The sequence below is a fragment of the Camelus dromedarius genome, chromosome 6 (assembly GCF_036321535.1).
Source record: "Camelus dromedarius isolate mCamDro1 chromosome 6, mCamDro1.pat, whole genome shotgun sequence".
NCBI classification, from domain to species: domain Eukaryota; kingdom Metazoa; phylum Chordata; class Mammalia; order Artiodactyla; family Camelidae; genus Camelus; species Camelus dromedarius.
The window spans coordinates 12,656,693-12,677,306 of NC_087441.1; the positions used below are offsets into that span (position 1 = coordinate 12,656,693).

General features: G+C 36.9%; 1 protein-coding gene across 16 annotated transcripts in view; it reads left to right on the forward strand.

Moving 5' to 3' along the window:
* SYNE1 (spectrin repeat containing nuclear envelope protein 1) overlaps window positions 1-20,614 on the forward strand; it is a 427,973-nt gene that overhangs the window by 162,349 nt on the left and 245,010 nt on the right. For all 16 annotated transcript variants that reach the window (XM_031456562.2, XM_064486565.1, XM_031456561.2 and 13 more), the window contains 11 exons: window positions 1,587-1,737; window positions 4,841-5,068; window positions 5,463-5,561; window positions 6,973-7,160; window positions 7,523-7,646; window positions 9,607-9,773; window positions 12,013-12,166; window positions 13,866-14,494; window positions 17,114-17,293; window positions 18,897-19,047; window positions 19,364-19,522. In XM_031456562.2, coding sequence (XP_031312422.2) covers window positions 1,587-1,737; window positions 4,841-5,068; window positions 5,463-5,561; window positions 6,973-7,160; window positions 7,523-7,646; window positions 9,607-9,773; window positions 12,013-12,166; window positions 13,866-14,494; window positions 17,114-17,293; window positions 18,897-19,047; window positions 19,364-19,522 — 2,230 coding nt within the window. The remainder of the gene's footprint in view (window positions 1-1,586; window positions 1,738-4,840; window positions 5,069-5,462; window positions 5,562-6,972; window positions 7,161-7,522; window positions 7,647-9,606; window positions 9,774-12,012; window positions 12,167-13,865; window positions 14,495-17,113; window positions 17,294-18,896; window positions 19,048-19,363; window positions 19,523-20,614) is intronic.

Below are 20,614 nucleotides of genomic sequence, written 5' to 3' on the forward strand. Positions count from 1 at the left end.
TCTTCTGTCACCGATTAGAGGGAAGGGTAGATATTTTGGTTGTGTAGATTCTAGGCCTAAACACATATGACAAGTGTTTCCAACTCCAGGATTCACAGTGCCTCAGTACTCAACTTCTCCCTGATTGATATACTGTTTCCAAAAATTAACTTCAAAAATCTATTTTATTTTTAAACATTTAATGTTTGTTTATCTAAAAAGAAAGGATCGTTTGGCCTATAGTACCCTATTATGTACAAAATATACACACGCACAGATTTGGAGGGGACAAACATATGGCCAATATGGTTGAACATTTCTATTTTAAATATGATTCAGTGGCAAATCACTAACACATATTGTTCTTAAGGTATAGGACATAATTTCTAAGATAGGTTTTAAAATGTAAAATTTGTTTTTAATACTATTAGCACCTGATACTTAATATTGTATATTTGTCTAAACTTTAAATTTTGTTAAATAGTTTATTTAAACCAAATGATGACTTAAAACTTTAAACATCCATCAAGGTAGAAATAGGAAGACTTAGAGTTTATTATAAAAGAGGCTACTTCTAGTAGGATTTTCCATTTGAATCTTTATTTCATTAAAAAATTGCAATATCATATACCTTGCGTTACTGGTACTGATGACAGCAAAGGTACATCCAAGGTATACATTTGAGATTGCAATATTATATAATTTGACAATCAGTGAGCCATTGTACTTTTCTTGATGTCTTCAAGTGCCTTTTGGTAAACAGGGAAATTGCTTCTTTTTTTTTTTAACCCAAGGACTTAACAGTTCAATGATATACTCTTATTTTCCTAGTCTTTTTCTAAACTGAAAGCCATAATCACATGGTTATATATGCCTAGCTGATACAAACTGGGAATCTAAAGTTGAAATTTTATTCACTAGATTTATTACAAATAAAGCCCAAGTTGTCTAAAAGCAATTAGGGTGCTCATGTACAAGAATTTATATAGTCACTTGGAATCAAGATCATACAGACATCTAAGAGTAGCTGAAATCATTATAGACCCATAGATTGCAGGCTTTGTTGTAATGATAGAAGCAGTTCCTGCATGGCATGGGATTGAGATTACAAGCTCTCTCTTGATTCATAAAGATGTATTTTATAAAGCTCTTTGAGTATAAAACATCACTGCAGTATCTCTCCTCTAAAAGCAAAAGGATCATGTTGACAAAAGTCAAGGACTGCTGAAAAGCTGTGATCACTGGGAGCTAGATGGACAGTTTGCTAAAATAAGTCCTGGCAACTGCTGGTCACGTGCAGAATTTAACTAGATTTAGCGTGAATTCAAAGCCTTTGGACCCAGCAGTATTTTGTTCGAAGCACAATTCCACCCGTAACAGCATAGCGCCACCTTGTTAAATGCTCTTTCTCGGAGGAGGTAGGAAGGCTTGAGAACTGACAGACTAACTCAGATCAATGTGCATTTTCTCCCCCTGTTCTAATGGTTTCAATTTCGACATGGTCACAGATATCTTCACTATCTTTTCACCTGATGATTTAAAGGAAAATGTATTATTGTTTTCTGTTAAAATACTGCATTTTATTTGCTTAATTTGGTTAATTTTAGTATTAAAACCATGGAAATGGTGAAAAACAAGTGGGATCATTTTGGCAATAATCTTGAGACCCTGTCTGTCTGGATAACTGAGAAAGAAAAAGAACTCAATGCCTTGGAAACTTCGTCATCTGCCATGGACACACAAATCCACCAAATCAAGGTGACCTGCTCACAAGTTACATTTCTAATCCATGTCTAGCTTTTAAGAGCACCTTTCTTATGTTTCATCAAATGCTATCTGGCCCCATGACGAATCTTTCACTGCTATGTGACGCTGTTAAAATTAAACTCACACAAGATGCTGAGCTAAAAGGTCCTGATTGATGCTGGGCAACACTTTATAGATGAAATTATGTATTAATATTGACTGACTGACACATTCAAAGTCATTACTGTGTGCAATATCATTAAAATGTTTTTATGGTTACATTATTCTTTTCCTGGATTTTGAATTAACCCCATTAGAGTGTCCTCTTGATTCATTTATAGCGCATGAAATGTATTCGTCATCTACAACTGTACTTTATAAGAATTGTTCTAAATGTCTAGCTCAAATATCGGTGGCATTTACCCTCAGCAACCACAAGGAGGGGTTTGAGAAGTTGCTTTCTTGAGGTGAAGCAATCAGATCCCATTGCTCTAATGCTGGTATTTATGATGACCTCGGGGACGTGGACTCATGCTCTGATACGTTATCCCCCAGTTCTAAAATAATCATGTGCATAGACTGTCATCATCCACTTCATTCAAGTAGCTTAAGGGGAAAAAAAAATGGGCTGAGAGAGAAATGAATTCTGAGTGTTCATTTCTCTTTCTTTTATACAATTTTTACTCAACACATTTTCAAAATTCAGCCCCTTCTTTTTCTTGCTCAGCTCACTTTTTTGGAATGGGAAAACCCTCTGCCATTTCATTTGACTAAATATAGTAAAAATAAATACCAAGGTGAGGGAACATTTTGCATTATGACTCAGAGCAAGTCATTACCATGTGCACAGTGGGAGGGTGCAATATTGTTTGGCTAAGATTACATTGCTTATCACACATCTTCTGCAGTCAGGGGTACATGGAGTCTGGTATATGCAGTCTGGCTTATGTCTTGTGTGATATACTAGGAAAAACAGATGCCCAGCCATTAAAGAATATCCATGAAATATGTTTAATCTTCAAACTGTTTTAAAAAGTTGTCATTTAATCATTTTCACTAGATTCTAAGAAAACAAAGAATGGCACATTTAAATAGTTGTGTCTCCAATTTTTTCTTTCAAAGATTTTTGACATACACTCTCTAATTTATTTATCCTTTCTCTAATTCATTTTACTAGTATTTAAACCTTAATTCCAGGTCTTCTGAATATATCCATGGTCAAATGTCATCGTGCTTTTACTCTTTAGGAAACAAAATGATTATGTATTTTATTTTTAACTATGTAAACATTCAGTTATGGATTCCCATGTTGTTAGACTAGAAATACATTTTAATATTCCAATATGGCATTTTGAAAACTATCTAAAAATGAATACAAATTGCAGGAAAAATATATTTGCTAGAATAAGCAAAGATAGAGTTGAATACACTGTACTGTGGAATTTGGTTCATATCCTATTTCCAAACAGAAGACTACCTTGTAGGAATTATTAAAAATATGGTAACAATTCTCACAGTAGTTTCACTTTAAAACAATCTTAGGATTAAAATTAATGAAATATTTCCATTGCTGTGAAGATATTTATCTATAAGCCCATTTTTGTTCTTCATTAATGCTATTCCCAAAACTCCTAATTGATAACTCACAGATGATAAGAACATATGCTGGGTTTCTCTTCCATCCTCTCTTTTTGGATTGGAAATTTTTTTGCCACAATCCAACAGTATGATTATATAGGTTGCATCTCTGAATTTGTTGATGGCATGTGTTACTCGAAGAACTAAGAACTTTGATTTTAACTAAGATTATCTCACTGATGTGCTGAAAGCACTTAGAACAACTACTGGTGCCTAGAAAACTCAATATGTATTTGTTGAATTTTTGAGTAATTTTTTCCAAAAAAAATCTTAAAAAACAGCAACACAGAGAAAGATTGTATTAATGTTCAAATGACAAATATCTATCAGATATACCACTATAGTCATGAATATGAAAAATAAAAATAAATGATGTGTACCTGGCACTAATCTGATGCCAGTTATTTCTACTTGCCTTATCTAGACAGAAGTGATTTCTGACTCTGTTGTCTCATCTAGACAAAGAGTCACACATTTATTTTTTTCTAGATTAGCAGTACTTTCTATTTAAATTATTTGAAACTGAGACTTATTTGAATTTTTGGCTCTATTTTGGTTGAATGATTTGGATCTTTTTCTCAGAGAAATAATTTTTCTTCTCTTATACATAAATCAACCTCTATGCTTATAGGAGACCCCCGCCTCCCACACACACACACACATACATATGACCACTACTTTAGTGGCTCTCAGTGTTGGCTAATAGATAAAATATCTTCCTGCCCCAGATGGAAACCATAGTCTTTCGGCTCCTTACTGTAGAGTCCACAGCTAGTGAATAAAGTAGTAGTTCCCAGACTGGATCCCTGGGTCAGCAACAGTGTGTCACCTGGGAAGTTACTAGAGCTGCAAAGTTGGCCCCACCTTTAGCCCAGTGAGTCTGAGTCCCTGAGGATGGGTCCAGGTGACCCTAATGTATTTCAAATTTGGAAACCTTTGGCATAAAGAATAGGTGATAAATTTGAAAAGACTCAGTTTAGGTAGGCGTGGAATCAGAAAACTTTTTAGTTTGGTAAAATATGAAATACTCAACTACATTTTAGGAAAATTAAATGGATGTCAATATTAGTGTTCCTATGATTTTAGAAACCCAGGGCTTCCCAAATCAGGTAGTCAAAATGCTTGACTCAGAGGGTAAGTGGAGAATTCTCTGTACTTTCAGAGAGACTGTAAGAGTTCCAGGGACATGTCCCTGCTTACTTCACTGCAGGCAGGGGTGGGTATTTCTCCTTATTCTCCATCCAGCATGCACAGCTGCCCCAGTTTGTATTTTTCAGACATTGTCTGTGTGTCTATCCTCCCCAAACGAGGTCAGGAAACACATGGTGTTTGTAGCTGCTCTCTGGTGGTGCGAGTGTATTGAAATGTCGGTTAAGGAAAATTCTGCCGATTTTCTTTCTCTGTAGATGATTACATCATCTCGAGAAGGCAAAACCTACTCAGCCTACATTGTCATTTCTCTTGTTTTAAATATTAGGTCACAATTCAGGAAATAGAAAGTAAGGTCAGCAGCATTACGGGGCTAGAAGAAGAAGCCCAGTCTTTTGCTCAGTTTATTACCACTGGAGAATCTGCTCGAATCAAGGCCAAGCTGACACAAATAAGAAGATACTGGGAAGAACTCCGAGAACATGCACAGTGTCTGGAAGGAACAATCCTGGGACATTTATCTCAGCAGCAAAAGTTTGAAGAGAATCTCAGAAACGTAAGAACTGGTCCATGCATGCTGAAGTTACCTATTTCACCTTGCATTTATAATGAAGTGCAATAAATAGTCCAGAAATGATGGAATAAGGAAAAGACACAATGTACCAATATTTACCGAGTTGTCAATGATGACTGAGTATATAATTATTTCCATGGTACCTTTTTTGAGGGAATATAAAAATGTCATTATACTTTATGTTCAAGTAGGCATTAAGGCTTAACTATATTCCTTTTACACAGTGAGACAGATTGATTTTAGATTTTTTAAAAATATATTTTATCATCACTTTGAAAGTTATACAAAAAGATAGGCTTGCTGTTTCCCCAATTACCTTTTCTGCCTTGATATATGTTTTTCCCACCATTATTTTTATATTTTACCAATGTTTTAGATCCAGCAGTCTGTGTCTGAATTTGAGGATAAACTTGCTGATCCAATTAAAATGTGTTCTTCAGCTACAGAAACATACAAAGTTCTCCAAGAACATATGGTAAGAGCATGTTTCAACATTCCTCCTTCGTTATCTAGTCAGAAATTTGGTAATTCCTGCTTGGAAAGAAACAGTAAATATTTTTATGAGTCCAAATTGAAAAAAATTTATGTTATTTGAGGAATAATATAAATCAAACATATTCACTTCATATAACATAAGATATATAAGTTTTCATTAAAAATGTGTATTAAAGGAGTGTTCATTTAAAACATATTTTTTTCTTTTAATTAAAACATGTAACTTTTTCAGATTATAGCTTTCATAAACCCTGTTACCTCTTGCCAAAATTACAAAAAAAAAAAAATTTGCATAGCAGACTTCAGATTTTAACCCACGACACTCAGATGTACAAAGACCATGTCCTCGCTGATTTTTTTCTCGATTAACTAACTTTTGTGGCCTGGTCCCTGAAGTGGTAACCGTTAGGAGACATTTTACAAAGCAACAGATGCTTCTGGGAGAATTTAGGGGAAGGAGCAAAGTGAAAGAATCATGCACGAAGAAATACTCAAAAGAAGCATGTTAATTAATAAACAAAAAATATATATGCATTTTGTGTGTGGGCACATGTATACATAAATGCAGAGAAAGGGGCTGCAGCGATAGTGAACAGTTGAAAGGGAAGTGGAATTTATACCATTTGAATATTTATAATAAGAATGCAGTTTTGCCTTATTTATGTACTTTTTTAAAAAATACACCCCAAATGAATGAGGAAAAGTAGCAAAATTGTGTTTGATGGAATTATTTTAATAGACAACTAAATTAATAATAAATACCAGAGAGGATAATGTTGTACTTTTCTAATATTTAAATTTCCTAAAGCAAGTAAATTCTTTTTCTCTGCCTTGATTTTCTGATCTGTAAAGTGGGGCCAATGAGAGAACATACCTTTTAGGATTCTTATGAAGATCGAACGTGCTAATACCTGTAATGTGCATGACACAGTCCCCGCCATGTTCTCAGGCACCCTTATTGTCGTCATTACCGTGCATTCCTGACAGCAGCCATAACTTCTCATATATTTTTTTTAGCAAGATTATAGCATGTGGCACGTAGCTCTTGCAAATTAGAAATAGGTTTTTTATTAAATGCATTTGGTATAACTTGAATAACAATTTTCACAAATTATCCAAGTCCTTAAGGGAAAGTTGAAAGTATTCAGATAAAGAGCAACAAAGTCTTGTCTGGGGAATAGTCTCCCGTCCTCATTTTTGACTTCTGCATTCATGAAGTAACTTTCTCGTCTCTCTCACTGTGCCATGCTGAAAATCGTAGGCAGAGATATTTTTTGAGTATCATTGCTATTTATTATGACAAAAGGGAAACGTTTGGTGATAATGGGTCTCAAAGAAAGCTGTCTTTTCTGATGCTCTGTCTCCTTTGCGCTCCTCTGCTCTCACATCAGGATCTCTGTCAGGCCCTGGAATCACTGACCAGCACAGTGGCAGCTTTGTCAGCCAGCGCCCAGAAGGTCACCGACAGAGACTCCTCTGTCCGGGAGGCTGAAGCCCTGCAGCAGAGGTACGAGGGTTTGCTGCGTCGGGCTAAGGAGAGACAGACGGCGCTGGAGAAGCTGCTGGCCCACTGGCAGAGGTGAGCAGCCTGCCTTCTCCAGTTGGCAGCCCGGGTTTCAGTAGCCACTCTTAAAGAGGACATTCTGGACTTTAAGTGATGGGAAATGATCATCTCGAGTGTAAAACCCATCAACTCATGTGTCTACCGTGGGAAGACACTGATCTTCATTATAAGATGGAAATTGCTGAAAGCGGAGAGGATGTGTCTTTACATATTGCACAGATCTGAACACACATGCAAGTTCATACACACACAGGAGAGGAACTCAACCAACACTGTGGCATTTATCATGGTTACTGTTGGCCTTCAACTTCAGAAAGGTTCAGTTTTCAAGTATGATCATTTTGGAAGAATTTGTTTCTTATTTCTGCTTTCTCTAGGCTAGAGAAAGAACTGTCAACCTTTTCGACTTGGTTAGAGCGGTGTGAAGCCACAGCCAGTTCCCCGGAAGCGGTCATTTCTGCGGACAGAGTCAAAGTGGAGAGTGAACTTCAGTTAATACAGGCAAGTTCAAGGAAGTGTGAGGAAAGTGAAATGCTCTTTGTTATGGCTGCATTGTAAAACCAAATCGGGAACAAAATCTTCTATCCAACTTCACTTCTTGTTTTGGTCTGTGATGCTGAGAAGGAGAACAGCCCTGCCCTGAAAGTCAAAATCATGGTGAACTTCGTGATGATCAGTTTCCATGATGTGTCAGAAAACTCTCTAATGCAATGTCTGGCATTTGAGTACAAATTATCTGGCAGCAAAGTTGAAGGAGAAATGAGTAGAAACACAGAGAAACAAGGTTGACTATCAGTGAGTAATTTCTGAAGCTGGTTAATAGCTGTATTCCTCCTACTTCAGTATTTGTATGCATTTTTCTTAATGAAAAGTTTTTTTTTTAAAGAGAAGGAATACAATGTAGAAAGAAGTCACAGTAATGATTATTTTCAAGCAAGACAGGAAAAAATAAATAAGCACAAATGAAGAAGATAGACAAAGAATAATAGCTTATTACATCCTTGAAGAAGTCAACTTCTTAAACTTCAAAAAATCTTTAAGTATTATTGAAACAACAGACAATGTTCTTGATTTCTGGAGATTAGTAACTTTTTTTTTAAGTTATGCTGTAGGTGCCAGAAAATTCAACAAGCAAAATTGCTTCACAAAAGAGATTTTACTGTGTAACAGATTTACGCCCCAACCTTCTCCCATTACCTTTTATAAAATGTTTAACAGGAGGGTAGGTTCTTTTACTTTTTGTAATTGCTGAAAACTTCAGCAGAGTTTTCTCTAAAAACTCCATCAGATTGTGTCTGTAGCATCTGAACCTGTTCCCCTGTCTTCAGATGTGCTCCTATCTTGACTTTGAGGGTTTCCTACACTCTGGGTTCTCCTGTCTTTCTAGCTAATTAAACACTAACATTTTGCATTTATCTCCCAAAAAGTCCGTGCTCAGAAACCTCCAGTGATTGTCCTGTCTGAGGATAAAGGGCAATTCTCAGTCCACAATCTGGTGTTTATCTTCTTATTTATAAATATGATGTGGAATGTTCTAAGAGAGGAAATTGTGGCTCCTTTTCTTAAAAATGACAGAAGGATATCGGGTTATATAAAACTGTATTCCCACACGTCTCTTTATGGAAAGCAGCGCTGTGCAAGTTAGAACACCAAGATGGGGTTGGAGGCCCACATCTGGGCACTGTGTCACACTGCCTCCCCGTTGGTCTGAACTTTCCTGGTTCATTCCCACCTCCTGGTCTTGTGTTCTGGAGATTAGTAACTGCTCAGCACAAGTCCCAGCTCTGCGTTGTGGTCTTTCCTGTCATCCACAGGCTGTGTACGCCTTCCTCTGATACCTGTAGCAACTTTGCTTGTATCACAATGTGGCCTCACCAGGGAGGGAAAGAAAACATTTTGACAACCATCAGCTATGTGCCATGCTACAGCTGTCTTGAGAGTGTTTATATTTATTTCTTATTAGGTGGGAACCACAGCTTTTATGCACCATTCACATCACCTGAGAGATTCATTGCCTGATTAAAAATAAATAGTTCTGTTGCATGAAAATAAAATGAAGAGCCTGTAAGTTCCCTGGTTTGGCCTCATGTAGTCTCTGCACAGAGAGATACACTGTGTTCCCAGAACCTAGAATTGCACCTGTTCTCATTAAATATGCATCATTTCTCTTCAACAATAGTTTCTCTTTGATTCTCTTCACTTGCTCAGTTTCTTTATTCTGAAAGAAACTCTACAGCTTCTAAATTTGCCTGACTTCCTGTAACTCAGACTCTGGAGAACTAATTCAGGTTTCAGAAGCATTTTTAATGTTGTATTAGAGGTTAAGTGGACCCATTTCTAAATCAAGTGATAGAAACTCTTTTTAGCCTGGTCCCGATGACCTGGTCCATTTTGCAAGAATGTGGTCCTTACTGGTCAGTCACGTTGGGATGAGATCTGTAATACCGTCTATTTCGCTCAGGCTCTGCAAGATGAAGTCGTGGCCCAGGCCTCAATCTACAGCAACCTGTTGCAATTAAAGGAATCCCTATTCTCAGTGGCCTCCAAAGAGGACGTGAAAATGATGAAACTACATTTGGAGCAGCTGGATGAGAGATGGAGAGATTTGCCACAGATAATTAGCAAAAGGTTGGGTTTCAGAAAAACTTCGAGTGTTGCTCATTTTTAAAAAATTGTGAGTGTGTAAATTAAGAAAGCATAGTTTTGTTCACTTGTGTTTAACCCAGTGATTCAGGGCATAATTATAGAAGGGAAGAAAACTTACTTTTTTTGTCATTTTAAAAATCAAAGTGCTTAAAAATTAGTATTTCTGATGAAAATTAGTATTTTGAATTCAGAATTTTGAACAAAAAGAAAGGACATTTGATTTAGTCTTGCAATCAGGGCAAGTGATCGAATTAGTTGAGCTGCACTGAAGAAGGTAAGATTGTTCTTGTTTGTTCTATCATTGCCCAAGCTATTTATGTACAGGGGGAAAATGGTAATTAAACTTGTACCTCACATGATCTTTCTCAACAGAGAATCTATTTTTTTCCATTTCATAATATAGATCTTTGTAGAGGGCAGGGATATTACCGTTATTATATTAAAAGGAGACCCAAAAAATGGATTAAATATTAGTTGACTGGAAGGTTAACAGTTGACATCTGTACCTTTCTAATATGCTAGAAAACAAAATTTTTTACTTAAATTGGTATTCATTACCCATGTAATCTTGAACAAGACATTTAACCTTTCTAGTTAATTTTTAATTCACTCATTCAGCAAATATTTATTGAGTTTCTAGAAGGAGTGGAGTACCCTTCTGTGAACTCGGGTTAGCAACAGTCAACAGTTCCACTGTTGACCTCCGTGGGGCTTGTGTTTGTTCCATTGTCTGTTTACTCATTTATTCAATCAATCAGCAAATGTTTATTGGGTACCTGTTGAGTATACGAGGCACCATGTCAAACACTGAAGCCATGCAAATAAATAAAACCTTGCCTCAAGTATTTTATGGATCAGCATGGGAATAATGAGAAAATCAGTGAGAGAGGTGGACATAGGATATTTTGGGAACAAAAAGAAAGGACATTTGATTGGGTTCAGGAAAGGCTGATGGAAGGATTTGGTGCCAAACTCTTGAAAGGTGAGTAATTTTCTGTAAAAAAGAGGAGGATCTCTGCCTCTCACTAAGGGAAAGTAAAGGGCTTTAAAATGATACAAATGTATGAAAGCATTCCTAATATAATCTAGGCATATAATGTGGAGAAGATTTTGTAAGGATTAAAACCTGAAAGTCTATTTAAATATTGAACTTTGGATATGAACCATTATAACAAATATTAATATTTAATTAAGGTATTATTCTTAATGTTAGCTTTGAATTCTAATCTTACATCAGCCATTTTTAATCAGTCTCGTCCACTTGTTACATGAGCAATGATTGGTCCCTGCTCACATCCCAGGCACCTTTCTAGGTACTAAGGATATAGCAGTAAGCATCAAGTGAGGGGGAGGATAGATATGTAATTAATCAAATGAAGGCATAGGAGCATTTCAGGTGGTGTTAAGTAACATGAAGACAACAAACTGGAGGAACATGGCAGGGACTGCAGACTGGGTGGCCAAGCAAAGCCTCTCAGGAGACATGCCGTCTGATTAAGATCTGAATGGGGTGTAGGAAGCAGATTAGTGATACTTTTGGGATGAAGCAGACAGGCAGAGGGAGCAAAAAGAACAAAGGCTCTAAGACAGTAATGAGCTGGGATGGTGGGGAACAGAGGTCAGTGGCAGTGTGGGTGGCACCATATCAGATGACATCAGAGAAGATGATTATGTGGGACCCCTTGTAGACCACAGTGAGGAATTTTGAAGTCTTGCCTTCCTAAGGGCAACAAGAAATTAATTGTCCCCGTATTTAAGCTTGGCAGAGATGTTCTGATGGCATCAAGACCATTTCTGGCTACAGAGTGGATTGTAGAGAGGCAGTGGAGGCAGGAAGGAGGCCAGTGTAGGAGGCTGTGGGAGGTGAGGCAGGAGGTGAAGACACTGAGACCAAGGTGTGGAAGTGGAGACAAGAGCCCAGACAGAACATGCTGAGGTGGGGGTGCGGTCAAGATCGGCAGAGATCAGATGTGTTGTTAAAGAAATGGAGGGATGAAGAGTGACTCGTTGGACCATCTGGGTAGATGGTGGGTAACATTCACTGAGATGGGGAAAGTGTGAGAGAAACGGGGTTTGAGAGCTAGAAGACATCACGAGTTCTGGTCTGTCCGTGTATGACAACATTGCTTTTGCCCTTGGTGAAGCTTATCCCCAAAACGTATCATTAATTCTTTCTGTCCAGCTGTGGGACACCCTAACTTTAACATCTTTCTGTCCATAGGATTAATTTTCTTCAGTCTGTGGTTGCTGAACATGAGCAATTTGATGAACTACTGCTTTCCTTTTCTGTCTGGATCAAGCTGTTCCTCAGTGAATTACAAACTACTTCTGAGATAAGTATAATGGACCATCAAGCAGCCCTTACTCGGCACAAGGTGAAGTGCATTCTTTTAAGACTGAAGAATTGATTCACAAAAGAGAGCTCTTGAATTTTAAAGAGATGCAACGTTAAAAAAATAAAAACACTTGGCAGCATTTTAACTTTTTATTAATATGCAAATGTTTTAATCATTGAGCATATGAGTCCAGGCAATATGTTATACAGATAAATTAAGCAGATAAAACTGTGTCAGATAAAATAGGCAACCATCTTAAGACACTCTTCCTTCAAAGTGGAGCAAATGATTTCTAGGGTGAAGTGACAGGATGTTCATTTTTAAGCTTCCGCTTTCCTTTGTTCCAATGCTGAAAACTAATACTGTATTCTAATCCTTAAATGATACAGGTTTTCTGACTTACTGTTCAGCCTGAACATTATTTAAAATTTAGGATTTATTTTCCCTATTTATAGTTTATGCATAATATCTATCCTGGCATTTAAAAAACTTTTAAAAATCAAATACTGACCATCGAGCATTGGAATAGTTGGAGAACACTACATGATAAACTTATAACAATATGTAATAATAAAATAGTTAATATTTATTGAGTTCTGACTGTGTGCTGGGGTTGCTAACTGGTTTTATCCAAAGGAAAAGTTCTCATATCTTCATGTTACAACCTGGGGCTGGGAGAGAGGGATGCTGTCTTCATGATACATATTTCAAAGGAATGACTCCTCTGTCCTAGGGAAAGATATTCTTGAGTTGTAAAACTGGTCAGGGGCTTTTAAAAAAGATTTACATCTCAAACGGGCAGAGAGTGAATGGTCAGTTTTGTAATGTAAATGCTCAAAGAAACCCTGGAGAGTTTAGCAGTCAAGCTGAGAAGAATATTAAGGCTACTGTGGTCGAGATTAAGATAGATGATGATTTGTGTTTAATGGGAACCATGCTGAGATCGTTGGCAAATCTCTGCTAGATTTTAAACAAGATTTATTGTGAGCTACTCAGATTTCCTATACAACAATCTCATGGAGCTAATCTATGTCTCTTTAAAGAGAAGGCAGCTAAAACTTGTGCAGGTTTCCACCTGCCTCACACTGCACTGCCTCTGAACAGGTGGTACTGTTCATCTGTTCCTGTACTTCTTCCCTACAAGCTCTGTTAGAATTAGCTCTACTATATATATAATATTTCATGTTAGAATTTATATGCATTATATTGTTATAATATACAAAGTAAATATAGAATGTTATAATAATAAAGCTAAGTCTATATATTAATAATTCTAAGTAAAGTCTAATTAATTCTAAAATAGAGCTCATCCTATATATATAATAATTATAGTGTATGCATATGTGCAGTTCAAAGAAAATTGAACATTTAGAAGATTTTTAAAAGATATATATGTATATGTTGGATGTATGTATATACACATACAAATTATATATATATGTATATATATATATATATACATACACACACGTAATTTATTTTAACTATCTCTATCCACGAAGAAATTCTTTTCCATGGAATGAATGAGTTCCAAGTCAGAGTTGTGTTTTATGTGAAATATATAGATAAGCAAAACAGAAATTTTGAGAATGTTTCTACAAGATTCGTCATAATTGACCTTTAAGTACTGAGCCATCCTTTGCGTTTAAAAATATGTCCTGACATCACAAAGCCTGACTTTATCTGTGTGGGTAAAATGTAATGTGTCTGGGGAAGCAATAACTCTCTCCCCTTCCAGGACCACGCTGCAGAAGTAGAGAGCAAAAAGGGAGAACTGCAGAGTGTGCAGGGTCACCTGGCAAAGCTGGGTGCGCTGGGTCGCGCTGAGGACCTTCACCTCCTCCAGGGCAAAGCGGAGGACTGCTTCCAGCTGTTTGAGGAGGCCAGCCAGGTCGTGGAGAGGCGGCAGCTTGCCCTGTCCCAGCTGGCCGCATTCCTGCAGAGCCACACCTCGCTGTCGGGGGTTCTCCACCGGCTGAGGCAAACGGTGGAAGCAACCAGCAGTATGAACAAGCAGCAGTCCGATCTATTAGAAAAGGACCTAAATGATGCTCTTCAAGATGCGAAAACATTAGAATCTACTGCCATCAGCCTCGACGGCCTCCTTACCAAAGCTCAATACCATCTCAGGAGTGGAGGTTCCGAGCAAAGGACTTCCTGCAGAACCACAGTGGATCAGCTTTGTTTCGAATTAGAGAGGATCCAGAACCTTCTGGGAACCAAGCAGAGTGAGGCCGATGCCCTGGCGGTACTGAAGAAGGCATTCCATGATCAGAAAGAGGAGTTGCTGAAAAGCATCGAGGACATCGAAGAAAGAGCTGAGAAGGAGCGGCTGAAAGAACCCACCCGCCAGGCTCTTCAGCAGAGGTGAATGGAAGCTGATTGTCTCGTTTACTTTTTGTTTGTTCTGGAATTAACACTTGAGCAAAACTGTAACAGTACCATATTTAGCCACTTCTTTTAAAAAAATATTTTGAGTTTAAAATTAATGACCCTTTTAACACACCAGAAGTACTAAATTGTCTTTGTTTTCCTTTAGGATTTTTCTAAGAGCTATATACAGGCCCCTCTGGGATCTTATTTATAATAGAGTACATTGATCATATTATCTATTTTTAAGCAATTTTTAACTGATAGAAGAAGGAACTCATCTTCTGTAAAAAGAATGAAAGCAGAGGAGAAGGGAAGTGACATAGATTTGGATTTCTGGTGGTGAAATACGAGGGAATTCCTCCCCGGGGGTTGTCTGGCTTCTCGGAAGGGAATGGAGGAAGCTCATTATTTGAGTGAGGGACAGAAGTTGTGGGGAGAAAATGCAGAGAGAAAAGGGAATGATGCCTCTGGTGTTTGGTAAAGTGATAAACTGCTATTCGAGATTTATATTTATTCACTTAAAGTGAAACCAATCAGCTTGGCAAACCAGTCTCCCCAGCCACTTTCAACTGCTTGCTTAGAGGTGTGGAGAAGACAGAGAAGTGGGTTTCAGTGAAGCTGGGGTTTTGTAGGTGAGTTTAATAGAGAAGCTAAGGGGTCACGGGTATTTTCCTGTGGAAAGTAAGAAGTAATTTTTTACTCTACCTTTCTTTTCAATCTAATTTTTTCCTTTTTAAGAGCACTTCCCCCCACTCATTCTTTCAAGAGCACTTTCTCTTCCATTTTTTTTAGGGGGCAAAGAAACAGCTAAAATGCATTCATACCTTGACGTCCAGAAGTGATAAGGATTGTATTGACCCTGCCAAGATCATTGCCATTTGCTTCCTCTACCAGAATCAAATGTTAAGCTAAGGCTTTAGCTAGATGACAATGGCTCCTGAGGTTCCATGCCTCGTGGGCAATAAGCTGTCTCACAGGTTTAAGAATAAATGTACAAAAGGGAGTAAGATCTGGGAAGGAAAAATAGCCTCCAGAGTAAGCATAGAAGGAGGCGCCAAGTGTGACAAAGGAGCAAATGGCTCACCCAGGAAATTGACCATAGGATTGGTGCTGCACGGCCCTCCGTGGCCTGCTCAGGACAAGCAGACCAGGAGATGCTTTGGTTGCTGGAAGAGGCCAGGTTGGGTTCAAAAGCCACCTTAATACCAACACTGAACTCACCAGAGTCATACAGAGGCGATGGAAAATGTTTCCTTGAGTCGACTGGTTTATTAAATCCCAGTCATACTGATACAGGAAAAAAGTGGGGCACAAGAGGATGGCTATGTCTTAGGTCCCAGGCAACTCCCTGGGATGCACCCCCGTCAAGGGAAGGTCCTTGGTTTCCCGCAGGGAAGAATTCAAGAGTGAGCCATAGTTGAGTAAAAGTACATTTTTTCAGAGAGATACACACTCCACAGACTGAGTGTTGGCCATCAGAAGGCCAGAGAACGCGGGGCATGGGGGCAGGAGGTTACAATAAAAGTAGATACACACTCCATAGACAAAATGCGGGCCATCTCAAAAGGCAGGAAAAAAGGCCACAAGGGGTGGGGTTGTTAGTATTTATGGGCTCGGAACTTCATATGCTAACAAGTGGGAGGAATGTTCCAACTACTTTGGGGAAGAGGCTGGGATTCCCAGGAACTGGGCCATCACCCACTATTTGACCTTTTCTGGCCAGCCTTGAAACTGCCGTGGCACCTGTGGGAGTACCATTTAGCATGGTCCTGTTTTTCAGTGAGTGTAGCGTGAAGCTCAAGGGTCTGCTGGAAGTGGAATCTTCCACCATCTTGGTGCTAATTGCTGTGTTAGTCCTTTAATGGTTGTGCCCTGCCGTCTTCCCTCCTGTCTCAATACCATACTTACAAGCTTTTACTAGGTGACGCTGAGCAAATCACCTCTCTTCTTATAAGATGGAGATAATGATAATGCTTGCTCCTGGCCACTTTGTTGGGGGAATTAAATGGGCCAATACACGTATTCAGCACTATACCAAAATGCAAGAACTAAAGAGTCAACGGCTGCCTTTATGTGGCCACTTGTTACAAATATTCAAATATTAATATATTAAGGACAAAAATGATCATTTTCTCATGGTAATCTTTTCAATAAAGTAGGTAATTTAAGTTTTTAAAACATGTATTTATTGTAGAGCTCAGTAAAGCTACTTTTATTTTGAATGAAATAACTGTGATTTTTAAAATATTATTATTTTAATATGAATTGAACCTCATGGCACAGAAGGATTTCTTACCAATGACCTTGCAATAAGTACTCACCTACTTTACCTCCAAGGTCAGCCCTGGTCTTAAAATTCTTATATCATCAAAGCAAATAGAAAGAGAATGCAAACTGAATAGAAGTTTGAAGGTGAATAATAAAAATGCCTCTAAATGTTCTCTAAAGTACAGTCTGGATTATGTAGAGTTAACTTTAAAAGCATCTTTGTCAGTAGATGTGCATTAATTGTTGTATTAAAAGCTTTTCTAGTTATATGCATGCTTAATGGAGAGGAAATATTGGTACCCTACCTTCAGTAAATTAATAGTAAAATAACATTTTAATTCATAGGTTGAGAGTCTTCAATCAGCTAGAAGATGAATTGAATTCTCATGAGCATGAACTGTGTTGGTTAAAAGACAAAGCTAAGCAAATTGCTCAGAAAGATGTAGCCTTTGCACCGGAAGTCGACAGGGAAGTAAACCGCTTAGAGGCCATCTGGGATGATACCAAAAAACTAATTCATGAGAAGTAAGTAAAAACTTCTCAGTTTTTGTTTTTAACTTCCTACTTACTTTGTGACATTGATTTGTCTTGGTGTGATCAATAGTTGAATACCTTTTGCCATCTTAAGCATTCTTTCTCTTTAGTAACATTAAAAATGTAGTCCTTCAGAACTTTATTGAGGAATTGTCTCAAGACAACAATTGCATGTAAAATTCCATGCTTAAAAGCAGGACTTGTCAACAATCGCAAAGTGTTGCCATGAGACTCTTAACCCCTGATTTTCTTTTTTTGTTTTGTTGTATTTGTGTTTGAGGTATGATTTACATACAGTAAAATTCACCCTTTTAAGTGTATGCCCTTAAATTGTAGGAGTTTAACAAACTCCTACAACTGTGTAACTGTCACAACTATCAAATTTCATAGTAACAATTCTACCATCAGAAAAAATTTCAACATGTCTATTGTAGGCAGTCCCTCCCCTCACTCCCAGTCCCTGGCAACCATTGATCAGTTTTCTGTCTCTATAATACCATCTTTTTCAGAATCACATATAAATGGATTCTTTCCAGTTTGTATGATTATAAATAAAGCATCTCTAAACACTCTTGTCCATTTTTTTGTGTACATAAGTTTTTACCACACTTCGTCAAATACCTTCTTCTACTTAGTACAATGTACATTGTGATGTGATCCACAAAGTCCATTCTTTTTGATAGCTGAGTGATATTCCATTTAATAGGCATACTAGAGTTGATCCATTCACCAAGTTGATGAATATTTGGGATCTTCCCATTTTGGGTGACTACAAATAAAACATCTGTAAACATTCACATTTAATTTTTTGCATGTTTGTAAGTTTTTTATTACATACTGTAGACTTTTAATACAGGCTTTAAAATTTCAACTATTTTGCACAAACTTTATTCCATGATATTAAATGTTCTCTTAACTTGTGCTTTGTTAGAGGTTGCATAATATTCAATTATAAGAATATATCAGAGTCTATTCAGTTATTGGCCTGTTTTTAACAATTGAGTTATGTCTAGTTTTTTCTCCTACTATAAATAATGGTGTGAAAAATATAATTTTACCCAAATCTTAGTGCACATCTCTTTCTTTGGAAAAATTGCTGGATGAAGAATTACTTGCTCAAAGGCATTTTACTCTTATAAACAAAAACTGTTTTATATTTTGACAATTCTCAAGAGATTCATATTCAATGAAAATTTGTGTCATTGTGACATTAAATAATCTCATATGTATTTTAAGTATTGAGCAGTATTTTTTGTTTTGTTTTGTTTTGTTCAGGAAGGGATGTTTTGTTTCCCCTCAACACACAGCATTATGAAATAATTAAATTATGGAAAAAGTGTTCTTAAAATCTAACAGATTTTGTTTTAGTGGCTGTGTGGATTCTTTATTCATGGAGAACATTTGGGGCATTAGAGTTAAGTCACATAGACCAGCACTCTTTTGACCTCGGTAGATAAGAAATATTGATTTTCTCTTGATTCCAGCATTCATCAGTGAGTACGTTTGTGTAGTTATAAATCAGATCCAACCATGGGAAACTCTTCTCTCTCCTGATACATGACAATAAATGATGTGTTTTCTTTAATCATTACAGCCAGGGCCAGTGCTGCGGACTTATTGACTTAATGAGAGAATATCAGAATTTGAAGTCAGCTGTATCTAAAGTCCTAGAAAATGCCAGCAATGTGATTGTAACCAGAACTACTATAAAAGACCAGGAAGACCTTAAGTGGGCTTTATCCAAGGTAATAATTCAAAATGTATTTATTTTATTAGACTTTTTAAAAAGATTGATTTTTTTCACTCATACTGCAAAATTCTTGTCAGTACGTTTAGATGTAGATAATTCATGCTGACAAGCTCAACTTTCTTTTTAGGAATGCTGATATCTCAGGATCCCAGAAATTCAAGGAGATTATATTACGTATATTTGTATAGCTCATTATTTCACTGGTTTCTGCATAAGTCAACCATGAATTAAATTTCTTAGAGACAAATGGTTTTAAATTTTTGACCTATCACTGCTTATTTTATTAATTAAGGAAACATTTACATCCACAGCATGAAACTGCCAAAAATGAAATGTATAAGAAACAGAAAGAATTGGATAACTTTACCAGCAAAGGAAAACAGTTGTTGTCAGAGCTGAAAAAAATTCACAGTGGTGATTTCATCTTGGTGAAAACAGACATGGAGAGCACGGTGGACAAGTGGCTGGATGTAAGCTCATCACCTGGGCTTCTATGAGTAGTTTAAATAGTCACATTGCTCAGTCACATTTTTGGGCAAAGAATTATTCAGGAATGTGATTTCTATTTTTAACTTTTCATGCTAAATTCAAAATGATACTCTGAAGAAAAATAGAGTTCACATATGATTTAGAAATCATTAAAAAATTATTTGCTTTATTTTATTAAAACTTATTGACAGATTTTTCTGGAATTTCACTTGATAGCTTCAATCACAACATATTTATAACTCTAAATGTTTTCCTTCTCCAAACTCCGGGATCATGAATAAAATAGAAGAATAAGTTATAAGCATCTTATAGAATATTAAACCATAATGTATAATAATTTAAAGTGATAAGATTAATTTTGCATCGAAAAACATTGGACTTGTTTGCATCCTTGTGTTTTATTTGTTGCTCTGTCATTTGCTAGGTATGTGACCAAGCAAGTCCCTTGATCTTTCTGGAACGCTACATTTCAACCCGTACATATTTTACATTGTTTTCCAGCTCATAAATCTTGTGATTTTTTTTTTTTTTTTTGCACCCCCTATTATCAACATCCAGGTTCGGAAGTTTAATCTACAGTGGATTCCCTGAAGCTAAATTACTAAAGTTAGATATTGATATTTACATATTATATGTATCAAATAATTTGGAGACTTCAGAAAACCTTACCTGCCCCTACTTTTAAAACAGCATTCTTCTTATGGGAAGATTGTTCAACAGTAATACTTTACGCAAGAGTTGGTAGTTTTCTCATGTATTTACTTATTCTATAAATATGTTTAAATCTAATGATGCACATTTTTATATCCCAGCATTACAGATAAAAGGACTCATTGTGTCACTTTAAAAAATAAATACCCTACTGCCCTAAATGAACTATCCTGTGAAATTAAACCTCAGAGTGAGTTGTATAGTAGACTCCAATAGACCTGATATGGGTAGTTTTCCAATTTACAGATGAAAAACGTCTTAGAAATTCAACTGAAACTCTCTTAGTGACGGAAACAGTTTATGTGACGGTTAGTCTGTGCTTGAGCCAGGTGCACTGAGTAGATCACGATTTTTGCAAAACT